We start from the raw sequence: 27,346 nt of genomic DNA, 5'->3' as shown, positions 1-27,346 counted from the left end.
GAAGGGGAAAGTTAGAATTAGCCGTATTCAAATAGGCTTTTTTAAATTGGCTTTGGAGCATCTATTATGTCTGAAATACAGCATCCTTCAGGAACCAAATTTCTTTAGCGACTGTACTAATGTAGCTGGTGGTTTTCAGACATATGTATTTTTTTTTTTGTTAGTGCCGTGCTTGTTGTGCCATAGGACTCAAACGGCACCACAGTGATGAGGCCCAAACAGGACAAAATCGGTTTGGGGTTGGTGGTGCTTCTGTTCAGAGGGGATCTGGCCTGATGCTTTGGGCTGGAATGTTTGCATTGGAGCAGGATCAAGGTTGATTTACATCTGACAGGTTCCTCTCTGAGATGGAAAAGTGGGCACAAAAACAATGGGATGTGACCCGAGTAATTACCAGTGGCTGAGATGAACGAAATCATTCCACCCATCATTTTTTTGTATTTCTCAATGCAACGCCATTCGTGAAGAGGGTACAGTCAGGAAGAGAGTGGAAGTAATAACAGAGTGGGAAGAATTGGTGAGTTGAATAAGAGTCCTTGAAACCAAATGCCAGCACTATAATCACCAGAAGAACAAGCATTTGCAAAGCCAATAGGTTTAGTCGATGACAGCTATTGGAGAAAAGGGTGGGGAAGGAGGGGTATTGCATTCATTAATTGCTTGGAGCTCTTGGTTACTCCATTACCTTCCGACCATCTTGGCTCATGTGAATTCCTCGCACTTTCCATAATAAATACAGAGAAACAAATATGCAAGGTCCATGCATTCTATTACCCACCCGGCAAGAATGAACCTTTTATCGACCACCTAATGGAGATCATCACAGCAAACTCCTTCCCACACTCCAAAGACATATTCCTAGGGGACTTCAACCTCCACAGGAATGATTCTAGCAACATCCAGGTTAACATCATTAAAGGCTTCCTAGCAGATCAAAACCCAGTCCAAGCCTGCACGCTTCCAACTCACATGAAAGGCTCCACACTGGACTGGATCATCTTCAAAGAAAAAGCTGTGAACTTAACCTCAATCGTGTCTTGCAACTGGTCAGATCATCACATAATAACTTTCCAAATTCCAGGAGTAATAAAGTAAAACCCATTCAACCAATCAAACCTAAACAATGGGTAAGGAACACAAAGAGCGTGGACAACGAGAAGCTAGCATCGCTGTCTAGGAAGGATCTTCCCCCTCCCAGAAATATGATAAACGTTAGCGAAATTACAGAGCACTACAATGCAAAGATGTCAAAGATAATGGACGCAATAGCTCAGTTAAAACTAAAACGAATCCCGGCCAAAGATAAAAATCCATGGACAACTACTGTCATCCCCACAACTAAAACTGCTAAGAAAATCCAGAAGCGCCTACAACAAAAATATTCTCAAATCAAAAAAAGAATTCTTCAGGACGGAATTGGAGAATGCTAAAAACAGACCTCGGAAACTCTTTGAACTGGTAAAACATAATTCGAACAAAATGGCCAAATCCGTGCTAGAAACAACAAAATCTCAAGTTAGCTGTGAAGAATTCTCAAAGTTCTTTACATCTAAGGCCAAGTCCATGGAATGTGAGCTCAGGACAGCATCTTCTACATTGGAGGCTTCACTACTCCATCAGTCAGTACCCAAAAATGAAGGTCAATGGTCTACTTTCAAATTATATGACCACAACGATATCTTCAAAACCACACCGGCCATTACAACGATCCACTCCCAGAAAGGTTTGTGCCATCCATCGACCAGGCTATCATCCCCCGTTGATCACTAGTCAATGCCTCCCTGTTTTAAAGATCCTTTCCAGACTGCCTAAAGATGGGCAAAGTCATTCCCATCATAAAAAAAACAGAGAATCCCGCAGACCCTAACAATTTTCGTCCAGTATCCAATATTCCCCTATTAGCAAAAGTGATAGAAAAGAGTGTGCATCAACAACTACGTCAACACACCTCTGAATTTAAACTACTAGACAATTGCCAATTGGCGTTTAGACCAAATCATAGTACGGAAATGGCAATACTGCACAAAGTAGACAATGAATTACTCGCTCTGGACCAGAACAAAACATGTCTTTTAATTCTTCTTGACTTATCATCAATGTTCAACACAGTTAGCCACGATATGCTGCTGAAACGTCTGGAAAACAGGATAGGTTTTTCAGGGAACGTTCTAGAATCGTTCAAGTCCTACTTGAGGAACAGAACACAAGGATCTCTGGTGAATAATAACCTGTCCGCATCTTCCCCCATTCAGATCAGAGTTCCACAAGACTCCAACCTCTCCCCTTCACTATTCAACCTATATGTGGAACTACTAACAGATATACTCCACCTCACCAACATCTTTGTATGCTGATGACATTCAGATTTACATTAAGATTTCTTCTTTGGAGGAGATCAAAACAATGAACGAGGCATTAAGGGCGATGATACTGTGGTTAACAAGCAATCGGCTTAAACTAAAAACGCAAAAAAAAAACCAGAATTCGGGGCGTGGCCGGGCAAGATGGCCGTGCGGACGTAGACCGCTCCGGCTCCCGGTCCACGCACTGCTCCGGCCCCGATCTCCGAGGTGTAGCGCTCACCTGGTGGGAGCCCTGGCCATCTCCACGCAGTGGAGGCTGCGAGGCATCTGTGGGGCCGCGCTGTGAGCCGCGAGTGCTGCGGTAGCTGCTGAACTTTGTGAGCCGCGAGACGACGCGGCTCAAAATGGCGGTCGGCGCCTCCCCGAGAATGAGCCTGCCCTCGGCCCCCGTTCAGAGGTACGTCTGAGGCCTGGGATGTGGCGCTTTGGGGCGGCTGCTGTTGGTCTGTGTCTGCTGCGGGGGCCACATTCACGGGGCTAAGCTGGAGGTGCCCGGCGGTGAAGTCTTCACATCGGAGCTTGCCTGACCCTAAAATGGCATCTGCTGGTGACATACGAGGAGTGCTTGCCCTGCTGCCCGGCTTACTGTAGGCCGCGACCGCCTGTCTTGGTGGTCAGTGGACTACCCCTGGTCCCTCAGTCCTTCGTCCTTGTCTGGCCGTCGCCCGGGGGCCGCTGCCGGCGCGGAGTGGAGCTGAGGCATTGGGGCCTCGGAGCCGGCCAGCGGCCGCTTTCCTCTTCACACGCATTTGCCCACATCTTAGGACCCGGTCTCCGTTGCGGCCCTTGCTAGCTGGGTGGGGACCGGCCTGGTCCGTGCCCCATGCCGCCGAAGAAGCCATCAAGCAAGCAGAAGGGTAGGGTCTCCGACTTCTTCGCTTCCCCGGACCGGCGCCCGGTGGTGCGGGGTGATGCAGGGGCCACAGACATGGCGATTACGAAGGCGGAAATGGCGGCTATGTTTCAAGATTTTAAAGTGGAACTTCGCAATGATCTATGCCAAGACATTCAATCTTCTATAGACCGCCTGCGGACAGACCTCACTGAGCGCTTGACCTCCCTCCAACAGGATGTTGATGCGGTGGGCACTAGAGTCCTGGACTTGGAAACACGCTCCCAGGAACACGAGCGGCTATCCACGGATCTCCGAGAAGATGTCCGCCTTCTCAAAGGGCAGCTACACCAGTCCCTACTCAAGGCAGAGGACCTCGAAAATCGGTCACGGAGGGAGAACTTACGTATTAGGGACCTGGAGGAGGGCGCAGAGGGGCCTGACCTGGAGGCTTTCGTGGAGGGTCTGTTTGCGGAGGTGCTGGCTCCCCAGACCCTTAAAATCAAGCTGGACAGGGTGCACCGCGTGGGCAGCATACAACCTGGGGAGAAGAGGAGGCCGCATGATGTTCTGGCGAAGTTCCATTCCTTCAAGGTCAAGGAGGCGGTGTTGCAGGCGGCCAGGACAAAGGGTTCCGTCTCCTTTCAAAATCACTCGTGTTCTGTTTATCAAGATCTAGCGCCGTCCACTCTGGCGCGGAGGCAGCAGTTTGAGACATTACTTCCAGACTACGAGAGCACGGCATTCATTATAGATGGACGTATCCATTCGGCATCAGCTTTGAGTACAAGAACAAGCGCCGGCAAATTACCGACCTGAAGGAGAGGCTGAAGCTACTGGGCATCGCGATGGATGACTCGAGCCTGGTGCGTACCGCTGCTGGTGACCGTTCTCGGGGCGCTCCGGCGACCTCTGGGTGGTCAGTGGCTTCCCGCAGGGGCCGACGCTGACCGGCTGGGGTCCACTGTGGGGCTGTTGGATCTTCTCCCTTCTTCGCCCGTGGGGTCTCCCGGAGCTCGGGATGGATGGGGCGGAGAGCTGGGGTTGCTCTTGCATTCAAGCGGCTGCACAGGTTGCTCACCGACCAGAACTGCTGGACCATGGCGCCTGGGGCCCCGGAGGCGCAGAGGGGGCTCGGACTACTGCGAACTGCCTTCTCTCTAACCGTAAGAAGGGTGCCTTGGTTTGGGGTTGGTCACCAGCTCTTTGTAGGTCAGGGGGCACCATTTGTATGCGTAGTCTCGCTAAATGCACTGGACCTGTACTGCTGGGGTTTATATGATGCTTGAATTTGTTTTTTTTCCAATGTGCAGGCGATCTGTTAGTGCCTCTAGGTTGGGAGGGTTCCATGTCAGTGCTTGTGATTTACTTACACCTTGAAATTGTTCTGCTTTAGTCTCTTCAGTTTGTTGCCGGGGCGGGCGTGGGCAGGGTCCTCGGACCTGATGTCCCCCTTAGTATCCGTGGGGGCTTCATGCTCCCAGCAGAACTCTGTTAACGAGTTGTGGACTTACTCTTCAGTTATGGGTGTTTCCTTGTTTCTGGGGGTTTTGGGGTGGGAGGGGGGACATGGTGGCGGCTTTGTAGCATGTAGCGCTAGTGAGCTGTTTGTAGTTTCTGAGTTGGTGGATGACTGGGAGGGGCGGCTTTGGCCCGTGAGTACCCCATTGGGAGGGGCTCCCATAGAGAGACCACGTCACCCATTTCTATTATGACACTGACCTTCGGAACTTGGAATGTCAGGGGCCTTAATTCCCCTCAAAAGCGACAAAAGGTTTGGAAGTACATCATCGACCACCATTTGGATGTCGTGGCGCTCCAGGAAACACACCTAGCCAGGGCTGAAGATACACTGCTTAAGCACAAACAATACCCCTTAATCTATAGATCTTCAGCCCTTACGCTCTACCATACAATTCCAGCCCCTGGGTGTCCTTAGCGATAAGGAGGGCCGCTGGCTCATGGTAAAGGGTCGTTTGAGAGGGAAAAATTGCACCTTTGTCACACTATATGCCCCCAATTCTGGGCAGACACTGATCCTACATACTCTACTGGGGAAATTGCTGGATTTTGTAGATGGTCAGGTAATCCTCATGGGCGACTTTAATCTGACCTGGCACAGAGACCTGGACAGCACCCACGCACAGCGCTCGGATATGGGCTCCTTTTCCTTAGATATCCAACAACGCATTCAGGACCTGGGCTTGCTAGACTCTTGGCCCACTCTTTACCCCCACACTTGCGATTTTACCTTTTATTCCCATGTTCATCGCACTTACTCCAGGCTCGACTATATCTTTATTAGCCAGTCTCTGTTGGGTTCTCTCCAGGAAGCTAAAATATTCCCCCTATCAGTGTCCGATCATAGTTTATTCTCTATTTGCATGTCTTGGTCTGGCGGCACTCCAGTAGAGCCCAGATGGTACCTCCCGGCTTCGCTGACGCGGGACAAGGCTTCTTGTGCCTCGCTTAGAGATACCATCACGGAATTTTTCGCCGTTAACAAGCCGGAGGATACATCGGGGTTTATCACCTGGGACACATTTAAAGCCGTCTTCCGTGGAAGGTGCATTGCTATTAACTCAGCGCTAAATGCGCAACGTGCGAGAGAGCGGGAGCAACTGGAGCAGGAGTTGACCGCTGTTGAAAATGCCCACAAATTGCATTCCACCCGGCACACTCTTCGCAACCTAACAGCGCTCCGCGGCAAGCTATGTGCCATTTATAATAACAGGGCTGAGCTCACCCTTCTTAAACTCCGCCACTTGGCTTACTCGCAGGGCAACAAAATTGGTAAACACCTTGCCAGGCAGTTAAGTGATAAGCGAGAGAGAGAATACATAGGGGGTATTATTGGGCCTAATGGAGAGGTTACTCATAGGGACGAGGACAAGGCAGATCTTTTTGGGACATTTTATGGCACCCTTTACTCTGGGGACGACCTGGATGGAAACTTCCAACAGAACTACCTCCGAACACTGCCCCTACCTCAGGTTTCTTCTGAATGGAATGAGCGACTCTCCGCTCCCATTTCACATGACGAAGTCGCACTTGCAATTAAAGCCCTCAAGCCCCATAAGGCCCCGGGTCCGAATGGCTTTACCGCTCTTTTTTACAAAACCTTTGCCCCAGCCATCTGCCCTTACCTTACGCAGCTCTATAACCAGATGGCTGAGGAAGGTGACTCCCCTACCTCCATGACTGAGGCTATGATTTCAGTGATCCCGAAACCCGGGAATGATCCCCTGCACTGTGCCTCTTATCGCCCTATTGTGCTTTTAAATCTTGATGCGAAATTGTATTCCTCCATCATCGCTAAGCGACTGAATGACCTCATGCCTGACCTCGTGCACCCCGATCAGTCGGGCTTCATTAAAGGGCGGCAAACTCATGATAACACTCGTAGAATTATTCACCTCATTGAAAAGGCCAACAGACATCGGATACCTGCTGTGTTGGTGGGTGTCGACGCTGAGGAAGCCTTTGATCGGGTTAACTGGGCTTTTCTATTCCACACCCTGAAGGCGTTCGGCTTCTCGTCTAAATTCCTATCCATGCTTAGAGCTAATTACCGGCAACCTTGCTCTAGGGTAGTAGTCAACGGGACGTGCTCAAACCTTCTTCCATTCTAGGGGCACCAGACAGGGTTGTCCCCTCTCGCCCCTACTTTTCGCTCTTAGCATTGAACCCCTAGCATTAGCAATCAGAGAGAATTCCAATATTCGGGGCATACCATTCGCTGGGGAGCCCCATAAAATTTCCCTCTTTGCAGACGATGTCCTCTTGTCGCTTTACGACCCTGCCACCTCTCTTCCAGCCCTACAGACCGAACTGGAACGTTATGAATTAGTTGCAGGCTTTAAAATACATTTTTGAAAATCTTATATCCTCAACCTCACACTGCCGCTACAAGAGGTTCACAGGTTAAAACCTCTTACTCCTCTCGCATGGGCTTCCTCTTCCATCCAATATCTGGGGGTATGTTTGACTCTGACAATAGATAGGCTCTACGCGGCTAATTTTCCTCCCATTCTCTCTCGCATACAAGCCGTACTTGCAAAATGGAAGCCCCTTTTCCTGTCTTGGCTTGGCAGGATACATGCAGTAAAAATGACACTCCTTCCTAAGCTCCTTTACCTCTTCCAGGCCTTACCCATAGAACCAGAGAGAGACTTCTTCCGCCGGGTTAAGACAATGATCCTTCACTTCATCTGGCGGGGGGGCGAGCCCGTTTCACCTTTAATCTTTTGCGTCGCCCTCGCGGAGAGGGGGGAGTTGGTCTCCCAGACATTCAGTTATATTGCAAGGCAGCGCAGTTGCAAGTTCTGGTTGAGTGGTCAAAAGGGGAGTCCAACAAACATTTGGTCTGGGCGCTCCAAAAAAGACCGGTCCAAAAATGCCTACATTGCTACGCCCACACGCACTACGCTGAAAGTCTGGGACACGGTAGCGGGAGAGTAGAAGTGGACCACTTTCCCTTCACCATTTACACCACTTCATTTTAACCCAGGGTTTCCACTGGGTATTCAGGAGGGTCCCTTTGATGCCTGGAGGGTTGGAGGATGCCTAGCTTTGACACACCTTTTTCATAACTGTGATCCCCTAACTTTTGACACTTGTCAGCGAGACTATGCGCTAGACACCACAGAGCGATACCACTATGCGCAACTGATGCCCTGGGCCCTAACGCCGCAGGTATGTGACGCTGCTACCCGCCCCCTCACGCAATTTGAATCCTTTCTTACTAAGACCTCAACTATCAAGGGGGCGATTTCGTTTATATATAAACTCCTACTCACCACTACAGTTTCCCCGAGACCACGGTACATGTCCATGTGGGAGAACATTTTACAACGCGGTATTTCGGACACTGAATGGGGCCATCTCTGGGCTGACATATCACGATTCAATCACTCCTCCGATCTACGGGAAGCCCACTTAAAGACCATGATGGACTGTTATCTTCACCCCTCTAGGCTCAAACAAATCTTCCCCTGTGCTTCTGACAGATGCTGGGGAGGGTGCGGATTATTGGGAGACTTCCAACATATCTGGTGGGATTGCCCGTCTATCCGCCCCTTCTGGGAAGAAGTACTTGCCCACATTAAGGATATGTTAGGTTATCCTATCCCTACTACCAAGGCGGGTGTCCTTCTGGGTTTACGTGCACCGGCCCTAGAACATCAGACTCGAGCAGACAAAACCATCATGTGGTTGTGCATAGGTGCAGCGAAGGTCACCTTGGCAGCCGCTTGGAAACAGAGGGCGGCACCTGCGATCTCCTTGTGGTACTCTAGACTATGGAAACTGCTCAGTATGGAACGAATGTCAGACATCTTTCGGGATGATTTTAAGAACTTTGAATTTAAATGGGGTCCCCTGGTTGCCTTCCTCTCACAAGGTCTTCCATCTGCTGTATGCCCTTCATCCATCAGAGCTCTTCATCTTTTCCAACTCTAAACTGGTCTCACTCGGCCTTTGTCAGGCTAGTCGCTTGAACGCGGCCGTCACCATTGTCGGGGGGAGGGTGTGGGGGGGGGGGGGGGGTTGTTTTTATTTTTGTTATCCCCAGGTTGGGGTTCGTATCTGCACCGCTATAAGCTGACCAGGTGGCCTCTCCTGACGAGGAAGTTCAGATGCTTTCCATCGCAACGGAAAGATGAGACGTACTCAGGTCTGTTGGTTCTCATTTCATGCTATTACAGATCTTGCCCATATCCCGTTAGAGTGAGAAACTGTGACTCTCTTTTAGCAGTCCAGTGATACCGGGATTGGACTGATAATGGATGTAATGTGTTGTTAGCTACTCATAATCTCATTGTATTCAGCGTTTCCCCCTGCGAGGGGTGCCTGGCTAGCATTGTTTTATGATGTTGTTTGTAAAAACCTAATAAACATATGTTTGACAAAAAAAAAAACAGAATTCCTCCTAATATCCCCCACCAAAAGCTCGCCATTATAAAAAAATGGACCAATTTGATCACCGCACTTAACTGCACCCCGAGCATTGTGGAATCAACCAAATCACTTGGAATGACACTAGACCAGAGCCTGAACATGCAATCCCACATCAACCCATCGAACATTAAATGGATGGTGAGCCATTATATCAAACTCATTGGAATATTTATGTTGATTTTGGATTATATGTTCATTTGAAAAAATAGTTCAACAAATATAATGTTGTAAATTCACAGTGCAGTAGCACTAGCTAAAGTGCACAGTGGTCAGGTCGAGGAGACTTGAAGTAGGGTGTCTTGAGGGAAGGACCCACTTAATCCCTATGAACTATGCCATCTTCGAACATTAAATGAACCATTGCTTACATTAGTGCTTCTTAAATTAGAGTACACCCCCATTGGCTAAACAGTATGGCTACAATATGTCAGTGTGTTCACGCTCCTTTTCGGCTGCCTGTCAGCCCCATTATTGTTTCATAGATAATCTTCATTGCCCTCTAAATGTATGAAATGCAGACATGAACGATACATGTGTTTGTATATCCAGCACAGTGGCCTACTGAATGGACAACTGCCCCCTGTTCCTTTTGAAACTGACAACAAAACACATTTTTTTTAACTACAATTTTGTTTTCTGTGTTTCAGAATTTCGCAGATTTTCATTTGATGAATTGAAAAGGATTACGGGCAACTTCAATGAACAGCCTGTGTCTGCTGGAGGTTATAAACTGGGTGAGGGGGGCTTTGGAGTTGTATATAAAGGCTACATCAATGAAAAAGTTGTTGCAGTGAAAAAGCTATCAAATGTAAGTAATTGACAAGACTTTTATCAATGAGCACAACTTTGTGAAATAGAGGTGATATTTTGGCAGTTTCTTCCATAATTCCAGTTTCTGTTGAGTTGGGGTAGTAATGTGAATTCCCTTTTAGACTACTAAAAATATTTTGTTCAAACCTTTATCCATTAACTATGCCTCCGCTATCAGCTTAGCTGATGAATAGCCTATACATGAAATATCAGCAATGGAAGGAAACTTTGTCAGGACTAAGGAAATAACATCAGCAACACCCAAGTCTAGGATAGCATGAATTTCCACTAAATTATTAGCTTTAAAAAAGTTTTCGAAGTGTACCAACTTTGTTGTAATACACCTCCTTAACATTTTGTTTGAGGCATGTGTGCTGTAGATATGCATGCTTTGCATACTCCTGCCATCTAGTGTTGGGTCCGGATGGTTGCAAGTTGTTTTTCTTAAAAGAAGTCTTTCCAGGCACAAGGTAAGGTGACTCCTCCTTTCGGTGATAGTGCGCATGGGCATCAACTCCATTGTTAGATTGTTATTTTCCATATTGCAATCCACTGTACCCTCGACAGTGTTGTTTTCGTACACGTTTCTCTGTTCTCCGCATATTGAATTGGTCAACAAACTTTTCATCTTCGGTCAAAAAGTTTGTGGGCGGTCCTCTGGCTTAGCCGTGTCGGTCCAGCCTTCTGCTGATGAAGCCGACTCCATTTCAATTCTGTCCTTGGTGCCACGCCAAGTACCCTCGCACCGACCTACATCAAGTTTGTAACTTGTGCCTCTCACTTGAACACACGGACTCCTGTAAATCGTTTTGGTCTAAGAAAACTCTACGTGATCGTCTGGCTCGACAACGAGAAATGCAACACCAAAGCATTCAACGCACTGCAGAAATCTTCGGCGAAGAATCTGAACATGAAGAAATCGAAACGTGGGCAGCAGAAGAAGAAGAGGCCTTCTCTGTTCCAGAGTCAGAATCTGAACTCAAGATTGACTTACAGTCCGAAGACGTACCTCCGGGACAGTGTGCCGTGAGTACGAAAGACCCTTGCCCCCCTCCTCCCCCCTCCCCCCCTCCCCCCCCCCCCCCCCCCCCTCCAAGACCTCTTCCAAAAAGCAAAAGGCTACGGTACCACCTCTGCCTTCTGGCCAAGGATGGCACTGAGACAATATTTCCGATGCCCCACCCTCTGGCTTAGCACCAAAACAAATTGTTAAGCCTTCCGTCTCGGGACCGAGTCGGCTAAAACCCTCCGTGCCGAAGGACAAATCTGGTTCGGAGCCGAAACCCTCTGCTTTGAAAGCTAAGACTGGCTAAGAATCCAGCCAAACGGAAACTTCCTTCATCGGACCCTGCCTATAAGAATACTCTAAAGAAGAAAAAAGACATGGCTACCAGTCCTGCTTATCCTACCCCGCAATCCCCTCAACCTCCACCATCTTCACCACAATTGCCAATTCCAAGGATCTCACCATACACAACCTGAAGGGGATGATATAGATGACGAAAACACACATTTACCTGTAGATCCATGGAATGATTACACACTTGACCCTCCATTAGATAATGATTCAGAGCTATACCCTGCAAAGCTATCACCAACAGACAATCCTGTGGCTTATCAAGAGCTTATTGCTAGAGCAGCAGAGTATCATGGGGTTGCACTACATAAAGAATCTTTGGAGGACATATTTTGGTTTGAAACATTAGGATCCACACATAGGTCACGCCAGACTCTCCCTATGTTAAAGGCCATGATGAGACATGCAGACATATTAAAAGACCTCGTGCGAGCGCGTATTTTAACTCCCAGAGTTGATTAAAAAGTACAAACCATCACCATCTGATCCTGTTTTTATTAAAGAACAGTTGTCTCTAGACTTGCTAGTGGTGTCCAATTTTCATAAGAGAGCAAATTCACAAACCTCTGGTGATGCACCACCCCCAGACAAGGAGTCTAAGTTGATAGATGCATCGGGGAAACGAGTGGCTGCTCAAGCCGCTAACCACTGGCGCATCAAAAACACTCAGGGTCAACTAGCTAGGTACGACAGGGCACACCGGTATGAGATGGAGCAACTGCTACGTTAACTCCCAGACGAACACAAAGGCAAAGCACAAGATTTAGCTGAGGAAGGCAAACTTGTTTCTAACTCTTCCATCCGATGTGCTCTAGATGCTGCTGACACCGCAGCCAGGGAAATTAATACCAGCATTCTTTTTAGAAGACATGCATAGCTTAGGATTTCAAGGTTTAAACCTGAGGCTCAGCAATCCATTTTAAACACCCCTTTTGACAAGCAACACCTGTTTGGTCCTGAAGTCAATCAGGCTTTGGAAAAAATGAAGAAAGATACGGAAGTGGCAAAGTCCATGGGAGCGCTCCAGTCCCCATCAGATAGAGGCGCCTTTCGCCGCTTCTTTTACAGAGGAGGGTCCAAAACCACATCCTCAGACCCAAATGTTTCCTCTTATAAAGGCAGCACCCAATCTTCTCCCTCTAGAGGTTTTTTTATAGAGGAGGGTATAGAGGAAACAATTCTAAAGGTAGGGGTAGAGGTGCCACAGCGCGTAACTCTCCTTCTCCCAACAAACAGTGACTTGCCCACATTCCCCCCGATTATTTAACACCTGTTGGGGGAAGACTTCAACAATTTCTCCCCATTTGGCAATCCATAACATCCGACAAATGGATGATCGAGATTATTGGACGTAGTTATTGCCTGGAGCTTACCACCAATCCTCCAAATATTCCACCTTGCACTCACATACTGTTGTCAGACCACTTACAGTTACTCAAACAGCAGGTGCAGTCTTTCTTGGAAAAGGGAGCCATAGAACCAGTTCCCTTACAGTACCAAGGATCAGGGGTTTTCTCTCTCTACTTTCTGATCCCCAAAAAGGACGGCTCCTTAAGACCAATTTTGGATCTCGGAATGTTAAACCAGTACATACTGTTGGAACATTTCCATATCGTAACACTTCAACAAGTGCTTCCACTTCTACAGCAAGGCTATTTTATGTCCACACTAGACTTAAACGACTCATACTTTCCCATTCCGATCCATCCAGCTCATCGCAAATATCTCAGATTTCTGATAGCGGGCAAACACCATCAGTTCAAAGTACTCCCATTCGGAGTAACTACTGCTCCCAGAGTGTTTACCAAATGTCTAGGAGTAGTGACAGCTCATCTCAGAAGTCAAAAAAGTCACGTCTTCCCGTACTTAGATGACTGGCTCATCAAGCCACCACACACCAGAAGTGTCTACAACACAGTCCGACCACGCTAGACCTACTCCATTGATTGTGCTTCACGGTCAACACGCAAAATTCTCATCTACAGCCTTCACAAATACAATCTTATCTTAGAGTGACTCTCAACACTCACACGGCTCTAGCCTCTCCCAATGCAGCCAGAATTCGCAATATTTAAACTCTGTTACTACAGTTTCAAGCCAACCAAACCTTACCAGTCAGGACCTTTATGCAACTGCTTGGAATGATGGTGTCGTGCATTGCAAAAGTGCCTCATGCAAGACACCACATGCGTCCTCTACAAGAATGCTTAGCACGTCAGTGGAATCAGTCGCAGGGTCAATTAACAGATCTAGTGTTGGTGGACAGCCGCACCCATCGTTCTATGCAGTGGTGGAACTCACAAAATGTATTACAAGGGTGGCCATTCATCGACCCTGCTCTACACATCGTGCTAACAGCAGACGCATCTGTCACAGGTTGGGTTGCTCATCTCCACAGTTATACAATTCAGGGTCTCTGGGACATCAAGCACCCGCGAGGGTTTCATGGCTCTGGGTGGGGGGGACGGCGGGGGGGGGGTGCTACTGTTCGAAGAGCCAGGTCTTGAGGAGTCTCCTGAAGGTCAGCAGGTCTTGGGTCTGCTGCAGGTGGATGGGGCGGGTGTTCCATGTCTTGACGGTGAGGTGGGAGAATGATCTGCCGCCGGCGGTTACTCTTCGGATGCGGGGGACAGCGTCAAGGGCGCAGTCGGCGGAGCGGAGCTGGCTGGTGGGGGTGTAGAAGCTGAGTCGGTTGTTGAGGTACGCTGGTCCGGTGTTGTGGAGTGCCTTGTGTGCGTGGGTGAGGAGCTTGAAGGTTATCCTCTTGTCGACAGGGAGCCAGTGCAGGTCTCTCATGTGGGGTGTGATGTGGTTGCGGCGAGGGATGTCGAGGATCAGGTGTGCGGAGGCGTTCTGGAAGCGTTGGAGCCGTTTCAGGAGTTTGGCCGGGGCTCCTGCGTAGAGGGTGTTTCCGTAGTCGAGTCTGCTGCTGACGAGGGCCTGAGTGACCGTCCTTCTCGTTTCGGTGGGGATCCACTTGTAGATCCTGCGGAGCATGCGGAAGCAGGAGGAGGAGACGGCGTTGACCTGCTTCGTCATGGAGAGGGTGGAGTCCAGGATGACCCCTAGGTTGCGTGCGTGGTCGGTGGGCATTGGGGCTGTTCCTAGTGCAGTCGGCCACCAGGAGTCGCCCCAGGCCGAGGGGGTGGATCCGAGGATGAGGACCTCCGTTTTGTCCGAGTTCAGCTTCAGTCGGCTGTTCTTCATCCAATCTGCAACGGCCTTCATTCCTTCGTGGAGGTTGGTTTTGGCGGTGTGGGGGTCCTTGGTGAGGGAGAGAATCAGCTGGGTGTCAATGGCGTAAGAGATGATGTTGAAGTTGTGTAGTCGGGCGACGTTGGTGAGAGGTGCCATGTAGATGTTGAACAATGTTGGGCTGAGGGATGAGCCCTGGGGTATGCTGCAGATGATCTTGGTGGTTTCGGAGCAGAAGGGGGGGAGGTGGACGCTCTGTGTTCTGCCGGCGAGGAAAGAGGTGGTCCAGTCCGGGTCCTTCTCTTAACTTCCGGCGTCGTGGAGGCGTGTTTGTAGTGTGCGGTGGCAGACCGTGTTGAAGGCGGCTGACAGGTCCAGGAGGATGAGGGCTGCGGTTTCTCCGTTGTCTAGCATGGTTCTGATGTCATCGGTGGCAGCGATGAGGGCAGTTTCGGTGCTGTGTTTGCTGCTGAACACGGACTGGGACGGGTCCAAGATGCTGTTCTCCTCGAGGAAGCTGGTCAGTTGTTTGTTGACGGCCTTCTCTATGGCCTTTGCTGGGAACGGGAGCAGGGAGATGGGACGGAAGTTCTTGAGGTCCTTGGGGTCCGCCTTGGGTTTCTTGAGTAAGGTGTTGATTTCGGCGTGCTTCCAGCTCTCCAGGAAGGTTGCTGTCTCGAAGGAGATGTTGATGGCTTTCCGGAGATTGGGTGCGATGGTGGTGCTGGCTTTGTTGAAGATGTGGTGTGGGCAAGGGTCTGATGGGGATCCGGAGTGGACGGTGTTCATGATCCTGATGGTGGTGTTGTTGTTGATGTTGGTCCAGGAGAGCAGGCGGTTGGTGCGGACGGTGGTCGTGGGGGGCGGAGGTCTCAGTGGTAGCCGGGGCGGTCGCGGCGTTGAAGCTGTCGTGGATGTCTGCGATCTTGCGGTGGAAGAAGGTGGCCAGTGAGTCGCACAGGCCTTGCGATGGTGGGATGTCGTTGGTGTTGGAACTGGGGTTGGAGAGTTCCTTCACGATGTTGAAGAGCTCTTTGCTGTTGTGTGCGTTGTTGTCTGGGCGGTCTTTGAAGGGGGACTTTTTGGCGGATCTGATGAGGTGGTGGTGTCTGCGGGTGGCATTCTTGTGGGCTGCGTAGCTTTCCGGTGTACGTTAACGGATCCAGTTCTGTAACTTTTGGCATGTTTGCTTGGAGGTCTGGAGGTCTTCAGTGAACCAGCTGGCTTTCTTGCAATTGTAGCTGTTGGAGGGTTTCTTGAGCTGGGCGATGGTGTTGGCGCAGTCATCGATCCACTGTCTGAGGTTGCGGATGGCGGCGTCGGGGTTGGTCGAGTCTGCGGGTGGGCTCCGGGCGAGGGTGGTGGATAGCTGGTCTTCGGTGACTTTGCTCCAGCAGCGGCGAGGCGTCTGTTGGTTGCGGTGGTGCGCGGTGGGTTTCCGAAAGGTGAAGTAGATGCACCGGTGGTCGGTCCAGTGGAGCTCGGTGGTGTGGTTGCTAGAGCTTCTAGCAGTATTTCTAGCCCTGAAAGTTTTTCAGTTTCATCTCATAGGCAAAGTTGTCCTTGTCCACATGGACAACATGACAGTACAAAAACAGGGGGTACACACTCTTGAAACACAAAGACAGGAGGGGAGGGTCCAGGGGTAAAGAGTTTCAATTATCTTAAATTTAGTCCTCCAGAAAATATAATGCTTTTCTGGTAATATGGCACGACTCCATTAAATTATAGAGGGTTTGCATTTTTATAACCGACTACTAGGCTACTTTTGGGTAAACTTTATGGCTCTATATAGCATGCAGCAAGTTTCCCGTTGCATCAGTTTGCATGACATAGGCACAAATGTGTACATATCACTACTATGTCAAGACAGTTCATCTGTTTTTTAAACCAGCACAAAAATTCCTGTTAGGTTTAAGTTTCTAACAGAATACAGAGTAAAGTGTATAAATACTCACTTATGGACCTCCCGTCGGCACGTGCGCTCGCAGCTTATTACCGTGATGGGGTACCGACAGAGAGGTAAGCTTTCAGATAGGCTTAGCGCATTACTCGATGGAGCGCTGTTTACATCTTGGTTCCCCTGTATTTGTTAACTTGAAAGAGCTTTCAAATGTTTTTGGATTGGGTTTCTGAAACCGGTAGCTTGAAATAGCTTTGAATCACTGCCTTGAACATCAAGCCCATTTTTTACAATGAGAGCTTTGCTTATTTAGATATCACAACCTATTACTTTTGTACACATGGTTTTACTGACTTTAGAGGGCTTCCTCCATGAGGCTCTTTGTTTGTATTTGTTGTCCTGACCTCTGCACACAACTTCTATGGGAGTAGTGTTAGTGTAATGATAGGTACTCTCTGACACACTGACTTTCCCCTTCCCCCTTCTATTTTTTTCACAGAGCGGGGCCCCCTTCCCTGAGCTGTCGCCAGGTTGAGGTGTGGCCGCTTATCCAAGAATTTTAGGTGAGTTTCATCAGCAAATAATGTGTATCATATATGTACGCTAATGATTGGAAGGAAATGCTGAGAGAGCTCCTTCCTTGCATTACTTAGACTGTTATTAGAGTGACTGATAGTCGAGTATTCCCCTGTCTTTTTCTACCTTTTTCTCACCGTTGCAGGTACATCCAGTAACAATCAATATCAACTTATGAAGGGATAACTGGTTTGATATCATCACAGTTATTATTTTTCACAAACACTGTGTATTTTGGCAGCAGCAGTATATATTTTTGGTCCTGATAAAAAACCCTATACCCTATGGATCTATTAGGGTTGAAACATGTAAACGTGGTTTTTGTATTAGGTGTTGAGCAATTTCACATTAGATTGCTATTAGCACTGTCTTTTTAATCCTACCAGTAAGACTGAGTCATTAAACTTTATTTCAGATCCTTACTAGGTAGTTTTATCTTCACCACTTGACTAGTTATTTTTCCTTTGCGCTGCGTCCCCATCATTTCTCTCATCATTGGGATTTAGTATATCCTTTATAGTGTGGTGCACTTAAAAGATCCCTGAGCTCCCTCTCCTCAGAGGAGAGGTTGTAGTCCTTAGTGGGACTAGGTTTTCCCACTAACAGGAGATACCCAAATGATGAAGCATGCCACCTATGGTGGGTGAGGGTATTCGTCCTGAAAGGGATCTTTTCACGAATGAATATGTGAGACGGTAGTCTGTCACTCCTTATGCTGAGTTTTGTTTAGTTTAGACCCAAGGATGTTTTTGTGTTATTATTGGTTACACACTCTCTCCAGCTGTCATGCCTCTTTCAGACCATTTGGAGCTGGGCAATCCATCACAGAATTCCTCTTCTGGCAGAACACCTTACAGGAGTCAACAAGCAAATTGCCGACCTCCTCAGCAGAAGGAAACAGCAAATACACAAGTGGGAACTTCATCTCCTTCCATACCTTCAAAAATGAGGATTTCAACAATTAGATCTGTTCACCACAGTGGACAACGCAAAATGCCCAAATTCCGTCTCCAGGTTCTCACACCCTCGCTCATAAAGCAATGCCCTATGGATCAATTGGTCAGGAATATTTGCCTACGCTTTACCGCCTCTTCCTCTCCTGGTTCGAAAGTTCTGGCAAACATTGCTCACACTGATTTTAGTAGCACTTACATGGACCCATCAACCGAGGGACACCACACTCTTGGAACTCTCGGTGGTTCCACATCAAAAGCTGCATCTCAATTCCACCTTTCTCACTCAGAACTGTGACGAAATTAGACACCCAAACCCCAAGGAGTTCATCTTGGCGATTTGACTCCTGAAGTCCTAGAGTGTGGATACTTAAATTTGCAACCAGACTGTTGACTATTCTAAAAGAAGCAAGAAAGTCCACTATCACGCTTGTTATGCAGCAAAATGGAAACTATTTGTTATCTATTGTAATAACAATATTCATCCTCTAGTTGCTTCTGTTCAAAACATTATATGTTACCTTCTACACCTACAGCAAAATAGTCTAGCTTGCACATCTATTTGATTGCACCTTGCAGCAGTAGCTGCATATTTGCCAAACTGTCAGCATTTATCTTTGTTCAAAGTTCCTCTGATTAAAGCCTTTATAGAGGGCTTGTAAAGAGTAATACCATCCAGAATACCTCCGGCACTGGTATGGAATCTCAACACTGTACTTACAAGACTCATGGCCCACCCTTTGAACCATTACACAATTGTCCTTTACAGTTACTTTCATGGAAGGTTGCCTTCCTCATTGCGATCAGGCATTAACCTTAGAAGAACCCTTCTTTCAGCTTCATAAAGATAAGGTAGTCCTTCGCACCAACTCAAAATTCCTCCATAAAGTAGTTTCTGCTTTTCATCTTAACCAATCAGTTGAGTTACATGTGTTCTTCCCTCAACCTGAACCTGAAGTAGAACGAGCTCTTTACACGCTTGATGTCAGAAGAGTGTTATTGTATTATATCGAAAGGACACAATATTTTCAGGTCACAAAGCAACTGATTGTTGCATTTGCTCCACGTCACAAAGGCAATCCTATCTCTAAATCTGGCATTTTAAGATGGATTGTTATATGTATTCAAACTGGATATGCAAAAGCTAAAAGAACTTTATACACTCTAGAGCACATTCCACTTGCAAATTAGGAGCATCTATGGCCTTTTTAGGTAACATTCCTATAGCTGACATCTGTAAGGCAGCAACATGATCTACACCACACACATTTACCAAACACTATTGTGTGGATGTGTTAGCATGCCAACAAGCCATTGTGCAAGCAGTGCTAAATACACTTTTTCAGACGACTGCAATATCTACTGGTTAGCCACCGCTTTAGGAGAACACTGCTATATAGTCTATGCAGAGCATGTGTATCTACAGCACACTTGCCTCAAACCGATTAGGTTACTTATCAAGTAAGCATCTGTTCTTGGCATGTAGAGCTGTAGATTCACATGCGCCCTCCCACCTCCCCGGACACCTGTAGTTGTTGCAGTTCTCCTTATTTGCATTACATACGCTTGGACATCTCTGTACTACACTCATTTACTCCATTCTCAACCTCTTGCGGGAAAACAATCCAACAATGGAGTCGATGGCCATGCAAACTATCACCGAAAGGAGGAGTCAACTGACCTCGAGATTGCAAAGACTTTTTCAAAGAAAAACAGCTTGCAAACATCCAGACCCAACACTAGAAGGCAGGAGTATGCAAAGCATGTGAATCTACAGCTCTACATGCCAAGAACAGATGCTTACTGGGTAAGTAACATAATTCTTTTGAATAGTCTTCAAATACTAGCTTTTCTTTGTTTGGTAAATAAACGGCTTTTTCCTCAATCACTAGCTCATGATTTTTTGAAAATGTACAGCATTTCTTCTCAAACATCGGGTTTGATAAAAATGCTACTTTTTACAGCAAACACGATCTTTTTATGTTTGGTAAATTGAAACTGCCTCATTTGCCTGCACATTGCTATCAAGTGCCAGATGTTCGACAGATGCCGAATATCTGGAGAGACCACCAGTTGCCAAGAACGCTTACCAATTAGCAGAGCTTGGTTACTTTTCTTATGCCAAAAGAAGGACTTATGTACTGGAATACAACCCCAAGTACTTGCCAGTAGGTGAGATTCATTTAAGCATTTCAATCATCACATATTTGTTTTTCTAAGTGAGACACCCAAAATGTGATTGGCATTCCCAAACATGCATCCTGCTACAGGACTAAAGCTGCATCTGAGTGATGAGACCCAAATTGGCCAAATTCTGGTGTGGCTTGTGTTACTTTCTAGAGTGGAGATCGCTTGGTAGTATGGCTGGAGAGTTCCCTGAGGAGCATGACCATGTCTTATTCACTTACGGGTGCAATGTGTCTGGAGTTGGATAGTGAACAAAAGAAACAATGGACTGAATGTGGCCTGAGGAATTACTAGTCGCTGAGATCATGCGAAGTATCCAACTCATTACTTCTTTGTTTTTCTCAAGAGAAACCCTAAGTTCCACAGGTATGCCAGGAAATAGGTGTAAAACTCAATCTGCCATTGAACTCCAGCTGCACCTCACTAATAAGGATCAAAATTGCTAACAGGTCCTGGCTAGGCAGTTCAGGCTCTACTACTTCTGATGGAGCAGGGCCAATTCTGATTTTCATATGGATGGTCTATGTCTAGAGGGCCATGGTGTCAAAAACAATGGACTAGAATGAGATGTTGAGTAATTATTAGTAATTCAACCATACCACTCATCCATTTTTTCTGCACAGTATATACTAAGATCAATAGGTATGCCCAGACACAGCTCCCTTGCTCTCTGTGCCATTGACCTCAAGCTGCTCCTAACCGATAAGGATCAAATAGGCCAAAGCTGGTCTGGGGTTGTACCTGATCTGGTCCTGTGTAGAGGGGATCTGGCCTGGCACATCTGGTTCAACTGTTCCTATTGAAGGAGAACCAAGTCTAATTTCCATATGATGATGTGTGTGGTGAAAAATTATCAACTGGAATTCCGCTTAAGCTGAGATTGATTCAAGCATTCCACCCATCACTTTTTGCTTTTACTATGGCTGCTCAGTTTTGTTGTAGTGTTAGTCTGCCCCACCAGGTGGAATGCTGGTAGGCTTCCAATGGGTTCAGAAGGCAGAAAGGTGCTTCCTAATCCCAGGAGAGGCTTTTCTACCAGGCTTGCAGCGCCCAGTGGCTCAGCGAGCAACAGTGAGGCCTGTAGCAGACATAAGCAGGCATTGCTGCATCCGTATTGTCCCACACAAGTCTCCGTCTCCTCCTTTCATTGATAGAGCTTCTGAAATAACCAGTCATCACCAGGAAAATATTCTCTTTTTTTGCCTTTAGCAGGTGTTTAGATCAGTAAGAATTGATTCAACAAGTCCAAAACATTAGACAGCGTAAACGTAGTGGTACAGCTGATTTTTAAGAATAATTCAAGTGACAAGATAAATCATTTTTTCCGAAAAGTATTGAACCTTCTCACCTTCCCAAATAAACGATTTAAAGAACCCTTTTTCTTCATCAAGAATCACACTGAGTGGTCAGTATCAGCCACCAAAAACATATTGCGTGACCTGAATGTTGCCTTTTAAACTTGTCGAATGTATCTAAGTGGTGGATCCACTTGACAAATATGTAATTTAAAACAATTCAACTCAGTAACTTGTATATCTACCCTTATTTTTTACTAAAATGTGGCATCCTGTTTAAAACTTCATATAAAGTGTCTAATTGTGAGTCAGCTGGAGCGGTATCGCAGGAGAGGGAGGAGAAGGAAGAAGGAAATAAAGAAAGAGGGCACTGCTATGGCCGATTCTGACTTGCCTAGTATACCTACATCCAAATTTAATGGTTGTGGTATGCCGGTACATTTCAGTGCCCACTAAATCCATATGAAGTGTCCTGCAAAATTATCACCGCCGCTGTATTCCGTGCATCTCATAATTAGGCCTATTGTGGATTTATGTGACCGGATTTGAGTGTAAAATCCTTTATACTATGGGAGGATCGTAAGTATTCATTCTTAAAACATTCCTAATCATGTAACACAATGCCGTATTACCCTTTCTACTTCCTATAGCTAATATATAAATATCAGGTAGCGGAACAACCTCAAGAATTGACAACACCAACCATTGCCTTGCTGATGGTACAAATATCACATTTATGCCAAATCTTCCTATAAAGTTGTTTTAACAGTTTTGAAGGCAGAAATATTCCAAAAGAGTCCGTGCTCACCTGGTCTGCCACATTTCTACAAAACCACTTGCACAAGTCAAATTGGGCACACTCCTCTCCAGTGTAGCTGATATATGTGTGTCACTCAGGAGTGAAACATTTTCTACCATCTCTTGGGTGTCCTTTTAAATAAGTATAAAATCTGCTCCAATAGTAGCAGTAACTCCACGTTGAAGATTTCAATTCCACACTTGATCCTTGGCGAATAAGGATTTTTGAGTTGTGCATATTTGCAGGCCTAGTCTAATAGTTATCTAAACTCTGATTATACATTTTCTGTCGTAGTTTTGAACCCTTTTGGTCAGCATGTGTTTTTCTCGTGTATAACATTCTTTTTTATGACTGACAACATTTGTTCGTAAACATTTGTGAAGCATTCCTCAATTTAGAACAATTACCAGGAAAAACTCACTAGGCTATGAAACTGGATTATTGTTTTAGGAGCAATGACCGCCGACTATGAAAATGCTTTCTCATTTTTCTAGATGGTTGACGTTAGTATTCAAGAGCTTAAAGCGCAATTTGACCAAGAAATACAGACATTGAAAATGTAAGTACAATTTCGATTTTTAAAAAATTATTTTGCTGTTACTGAATTTTGATATCAGTACCTACCCCCTTCATTTCTTACAAATAAAATATAGTTTTATCAAAAATATGAAAATGTGACCAAGTATATAATTGTATACAGCTTTCTAGGTATTGAAACTATCCACATTTGTCTTGAAATGTAGATATCATTTCGGTTGAAAGTTCACAGGCCACAGAAGCACCATGACACTGACACTTTAATGTCTGTAAACACATAGAATGCAGATACAAAGTAACTACTTGGGGCATTTATTATGAATGCCCCAGAGTTGGATGGGATAATTATCACAACCAATAAAACCTCATAGTGAGTTCTCAGTATCTGAGTGTGACAATTATCAACTATCCAGAACTTTGCCCTGAAAATTTGTATAAAATTTGAATTTTGCAGATTACTGGCCAAAATCCACATGTCCTGGAATTTAACAGGTCTTTTTTACTCTTAATTCTGGCTGGTTTGGCCTGCGGAAATGTAACGACGAGTGCGGACTGTTATCGCTTCTGATACGTATTGAGTGCAATAATCATTAAGTCATTTACAATTGTGATCCCTGTGCTAACAGGGATTTTGGGCTGGGTTCTAAATTTACCAGGCAACTTTTAATAAGGCCCTATAAATGACAAGAGTTGGATTATTGTATACAAACAGAAGCCGCACTCGTGTAGTTTCATACTGTCTATTTCTTCATACAGTGGCTTCCAGCTGTGACCAATTCCTGCTACCAGGCCTGCCCATCAAATGCACGTTTCAGCTTTCCTCTGTACTCCTAAAAAGTAACAGTAGACAGAAAATCAAGCAAAGAAGCAAGCCCCTTTGTCAATCATGAAAAGAAGTGACTTCGCTCGGAAAAGCAAAATTAGAAACATTGCCATGAAATGTTTAGCTCCAAACATACTGTCCAGCAAGGTAACCTACGAAAAGAGGAGATTTATGCACAGTAGTTTTATAAAGACTACAGCTTGACAGCAGACAGATATGTTTTATTAAGGCTGGTACAGCAATGCCATATTACCTCAGAACCAATCATTTCAAACTAGTGTAGACATAACCAAATATATGTACTTGTATATTTAAAAAAGCCACTTTTATGAACAGAACACATGCCTTTTAATCTATATGTTAAGGACCACAGCATAAAAATTGGATTCCTTTCTATGGATGTACAACAGCAAATATTTTTGTGAAAATTCTGTGAAATGACACAAATGTCTTAAAATGGGGTTTGGCGGTCTCTTGCATGAAATGTTCATCTGAGAGCATACCTCGCTGAAAGTAATTTGCAATACTGACAGGAAATGCATTTGAATCTAAATCAGGAAGGGGAGAGAACCGTGATGATGGATTCAACCCAGATCTGTGACTGGGGGTGAGTGTCTGAAAAGTTTCAGCGCTCCGTCCATCATCTCCTTGTGTTTACTTTGTTTGCCCTAAGTTGGCAGGGTATGCCCTTACATAGGTCCCTTGCTCACTTTGCCACTGGATTCAGGCTCGCCTGGCTGATGAGGGGTGTTACCCTGAAACCGGTCAACAGATGCTTGTTTCTGGTCCAGGGAAGACCTGGGTTGGCAGTCCAGGCTGGACTGTTCCCATGAGGCACAGGGTTAAGACTGATTTGCATACAGCTGGGTCTGAACTGGGTTGGCGAAGTGAGCTAAAGAATGATGATGGATTCAACCCAGATCTGTGACTGGGGGGATGAGTGTCTGAAAAGTTTCAGCACTCCGTCCATCATCTCCATGTGTTTGCAGTGAGACAGGCTGTATGTCAGCGTCTCAAAGGTAATTTTCTCTGAGACCCTCAACCATGTTGTCTTAACCAACTGTGTATATTATCTCTGTTGAAGTGATGTCATGGGTAGTATCCTCATTGGGTCTCTCACTTCAGTGTTCGGCTCTCTAAGTGAGACATACCTCCACCAGGAGTCTAGGTAGCGACAGTGGCAGGATCTGTGTGATACAATGTAGAACTCATACCTGTGCATGTGATTTAGTTAAAAAAAAAATTGTGGGATGAGGTAAGATTTAAAACTGGGAGATGTTTTGCGGACAAGTTATTGGTCCTAAACATCCAGGTGTCTGGTCGACATGTTTCGGCCTTGCGTTGCCCCTATGGGTCTGTGGCTTCATCAGGGCCGTGTAGAATAAATCCCGTTTATTATCGATATTCTGTGGGTTGTACAGGTAAGTGTATTAACTTATGGCTCATCGTCAAGGGTCTGCTCATTGCCCGAGACGGGTCATTGTTACAGGTGTAGTTTGTTGGTTATAACCTTATCACAGGTTTACTTGGCCCCATGGAATGTGGGTAGACCTGGATAGGTCCGTCTTTGCCTATTGGTATCAGATGGTCTGGCGTATGTGTCCTCCGTGTCTGTCTTGTCCTGGATATGGGTTTGAACAGAAAATGGTTCTTGCTGAGACATTTTGTGTTTGAATGAATCTCCTACGAGCAAAACATCACACAACACTGTAACAACATCACTGTATCCATTAGGACAGTCCCAACGCTGTTACAGTTTTTGGAAAGCGTTGAAGACTCACCTCTTTAAAGAACACTACATCACAATGCATTAACTGCCCACAACCCTGTTTCCACTACTGTTACTCGTTGACTCTATGTTTGTCCTTCATCAAGTACAGCGCTCCTCTACCTTTTGGCTAGGATATAACTATAGAAATAACATATATATTATCTACTGGCGGTCGCCAGTAGATAGTTATAGTTAGGACCGAGTTTCCATAGGAAATCTCAAAATTATATTTTGAATAACTTTGGCGCCGGTTGACGAATCCTCGCAAAATTTTCAAAACTAATGGGGCGCTCTGCTCAGCTCCTACCCTTAAAGTCTCGGGGTGATTCGTCAAGCGGGGGCTGAGAAAAAAGGGGGTCCCAAAACGTGTTTTCCCCATGCATTTTCCCATAGGACCTTTAGTCGAAGGTACAGCCCGAACGGCTGAACAGAATTACTTGAAATTTGGCAAAGAGGTAGTCCTCAGGTCAGGCATGTGCCTTTTGCATATATGGTGTCGATCTGTTCAGTAGTTCCTGTGAAAATTGCAGTTAAAAGTACATAAATATCTATATGCGCACACCGTGCGCGCACGGTGCGCGCACCATAACATGCGCAAGCGTAATTGTGATTGGTGGTTACATGTCAGTCAACATTCGAATCGGTCGAAATCAGGAAGTGTCGTCCGCCATTTTGTGTGTGACAGTGAAAAAGAAAGGTGGAGAACGTGAAAAGGGGGCAGGGTACAGAGTTCCTGACCCCCTAGCTTTTGTCAGGGGGTCCCTGAAGGACCCTGAAGGGTGAAAAAAACATTTTATTTTTTTTCAAAAAAATCGCGAGGTGCGCGCAGTATGCGTGCCCGGCGGGAAAAAAATCATAAAAAAAATAGAATTAAAAATCAAATTTAAGTGTTTAGATGTTAGGTGGCTCTAAAAAGAGCTGTTGTGTTAATTGAGGAACAGAGGAACAAAAAAATGAAAAAAATTATGGGGTGCCGCATGTGTGCTGCTGTATCTTGCTCTCTATTAGGGGAATGCTGGTGTCACCATAAGAGAGAAGAGCATTGCACGCATTGCACCGTATATGCACCCTCTTGAACAGAGGGTGCATATCCAGAGGAACAGAAGAAGGTGAAGCTGCCGCCGCAGATAAGGTGCTCGGCTGAGCTGCCGATGATGTGCTCGGCTGAGCTGCCGATGATGTGCTCGGCTGAGCTGCTGGAGGGTTGTCTCTAGCAGCTCGAGCATAAGCCACAGGATGTACTCCTTTAACCAATCAATCAATCAATCAAAGCATTTATATAGCGCGCTACTCACCCAGAGGGTCTCAAGGCGCTGGGGGAGGGGGGTCCACTACTGCTCGAACAGCCAGGTCTTCAGTTGCTTCCTGAAGGCGAGGTGGTCCTGGGTCAGGCGGAGGTGGGTCGGGAGGGAGTTACATGTCTTGGCGGCGAGGAAGGAGAAGGACCGTCCCCCTGTGGTGGCTCTTCAGATGCGGGGGACGGCGGCGAGGGCGTGGCCGGTCGATCGAAGCTGGCGTTTGGGGGCGTAGAAGTTGAGGCGGCTGTTGAGGTATCCTGGGCCTTGGTTGTGTAGGGCTTTGTGTGCGTGGGTGAGGAGTCGGAAGGTGATTCTCTTGTTGACCGGGAGCCAGTGCAGGTCTCTCAGGTGACCGGAGATGTGGCTGCGACGGGGGATGTCCAGGATGAGTCGTGCTGAGGCGTTCTGGATCCGCTGGAGTCTCTTCTGGAGTTTGGCGGTGGTTCCGGCGTAGAGGGAGTTGCCGTAGTCCAGACGGCTGGTGGCGAGGGCCTGGGTGACCGTCTTCCTGGTCTCGGTGGGGATCCACCGGAAGATCTTACGTAGCATGCGCAGGATGTTGAAGCATTAACGTGCCTGATCATAGTGAAAATACTAAAAGAGTATTTCTTTTTAGGATCTCCTCTTGATAAGACAACACCACAAATAGTGCAGGTGACTTTCGGAGCATTCACCTTCTTCTGCCCCTC

The 27,346-nt window shown here is 46.6% G+C and overlaps 1 protein-coding gene across 3 annotated transcripts in view; it reads left to right on the top strand.

The window, feature by feature from the left end:
• IRAK4 (interleukin 1 receptor associated kinase 4) overlaps window positions 1-27,346 on the top strand; it is a 216,578-nt gene that overhangs the window by 61,353 nt on the left and 127,879 nt on the right. For all 3 annotated transcript variants that reach the window (XM_085653048.1, XM_085653050.1, XM_085653049.1), the window contains 2 exons: window positions 9,801-9,961; window positions 22,723-22,787. In XM_085653048.1, coding sequence (XP_085509174.1) covers window positions 9,801-9,961; window positions 22,723-22,787 — 226 coding nt within the window. The remainder of the gene's footprint in view (window positions 1-9,800; window positions 9,962-22,722; window positions 22,788-27,346) is intronic.

Source organism: Triturus cristatus, chromosome 4_1 (assembly GCF_964204655.1).
Source record: "Triturus cristatus chromosome 4_1, aTriCri1.1, whole genome shotgun sequence".
Lineage (NCBI taxonomy): Eukaryota > Metazoa > Chordata > Amphibia > Caudata > Salamandridae > Triturus > Triturus cristatus.
Note: the sequence above shows the minus strand (reverse complement) of the source record. Positions and strands in the feature narration are given on the sequence as shown.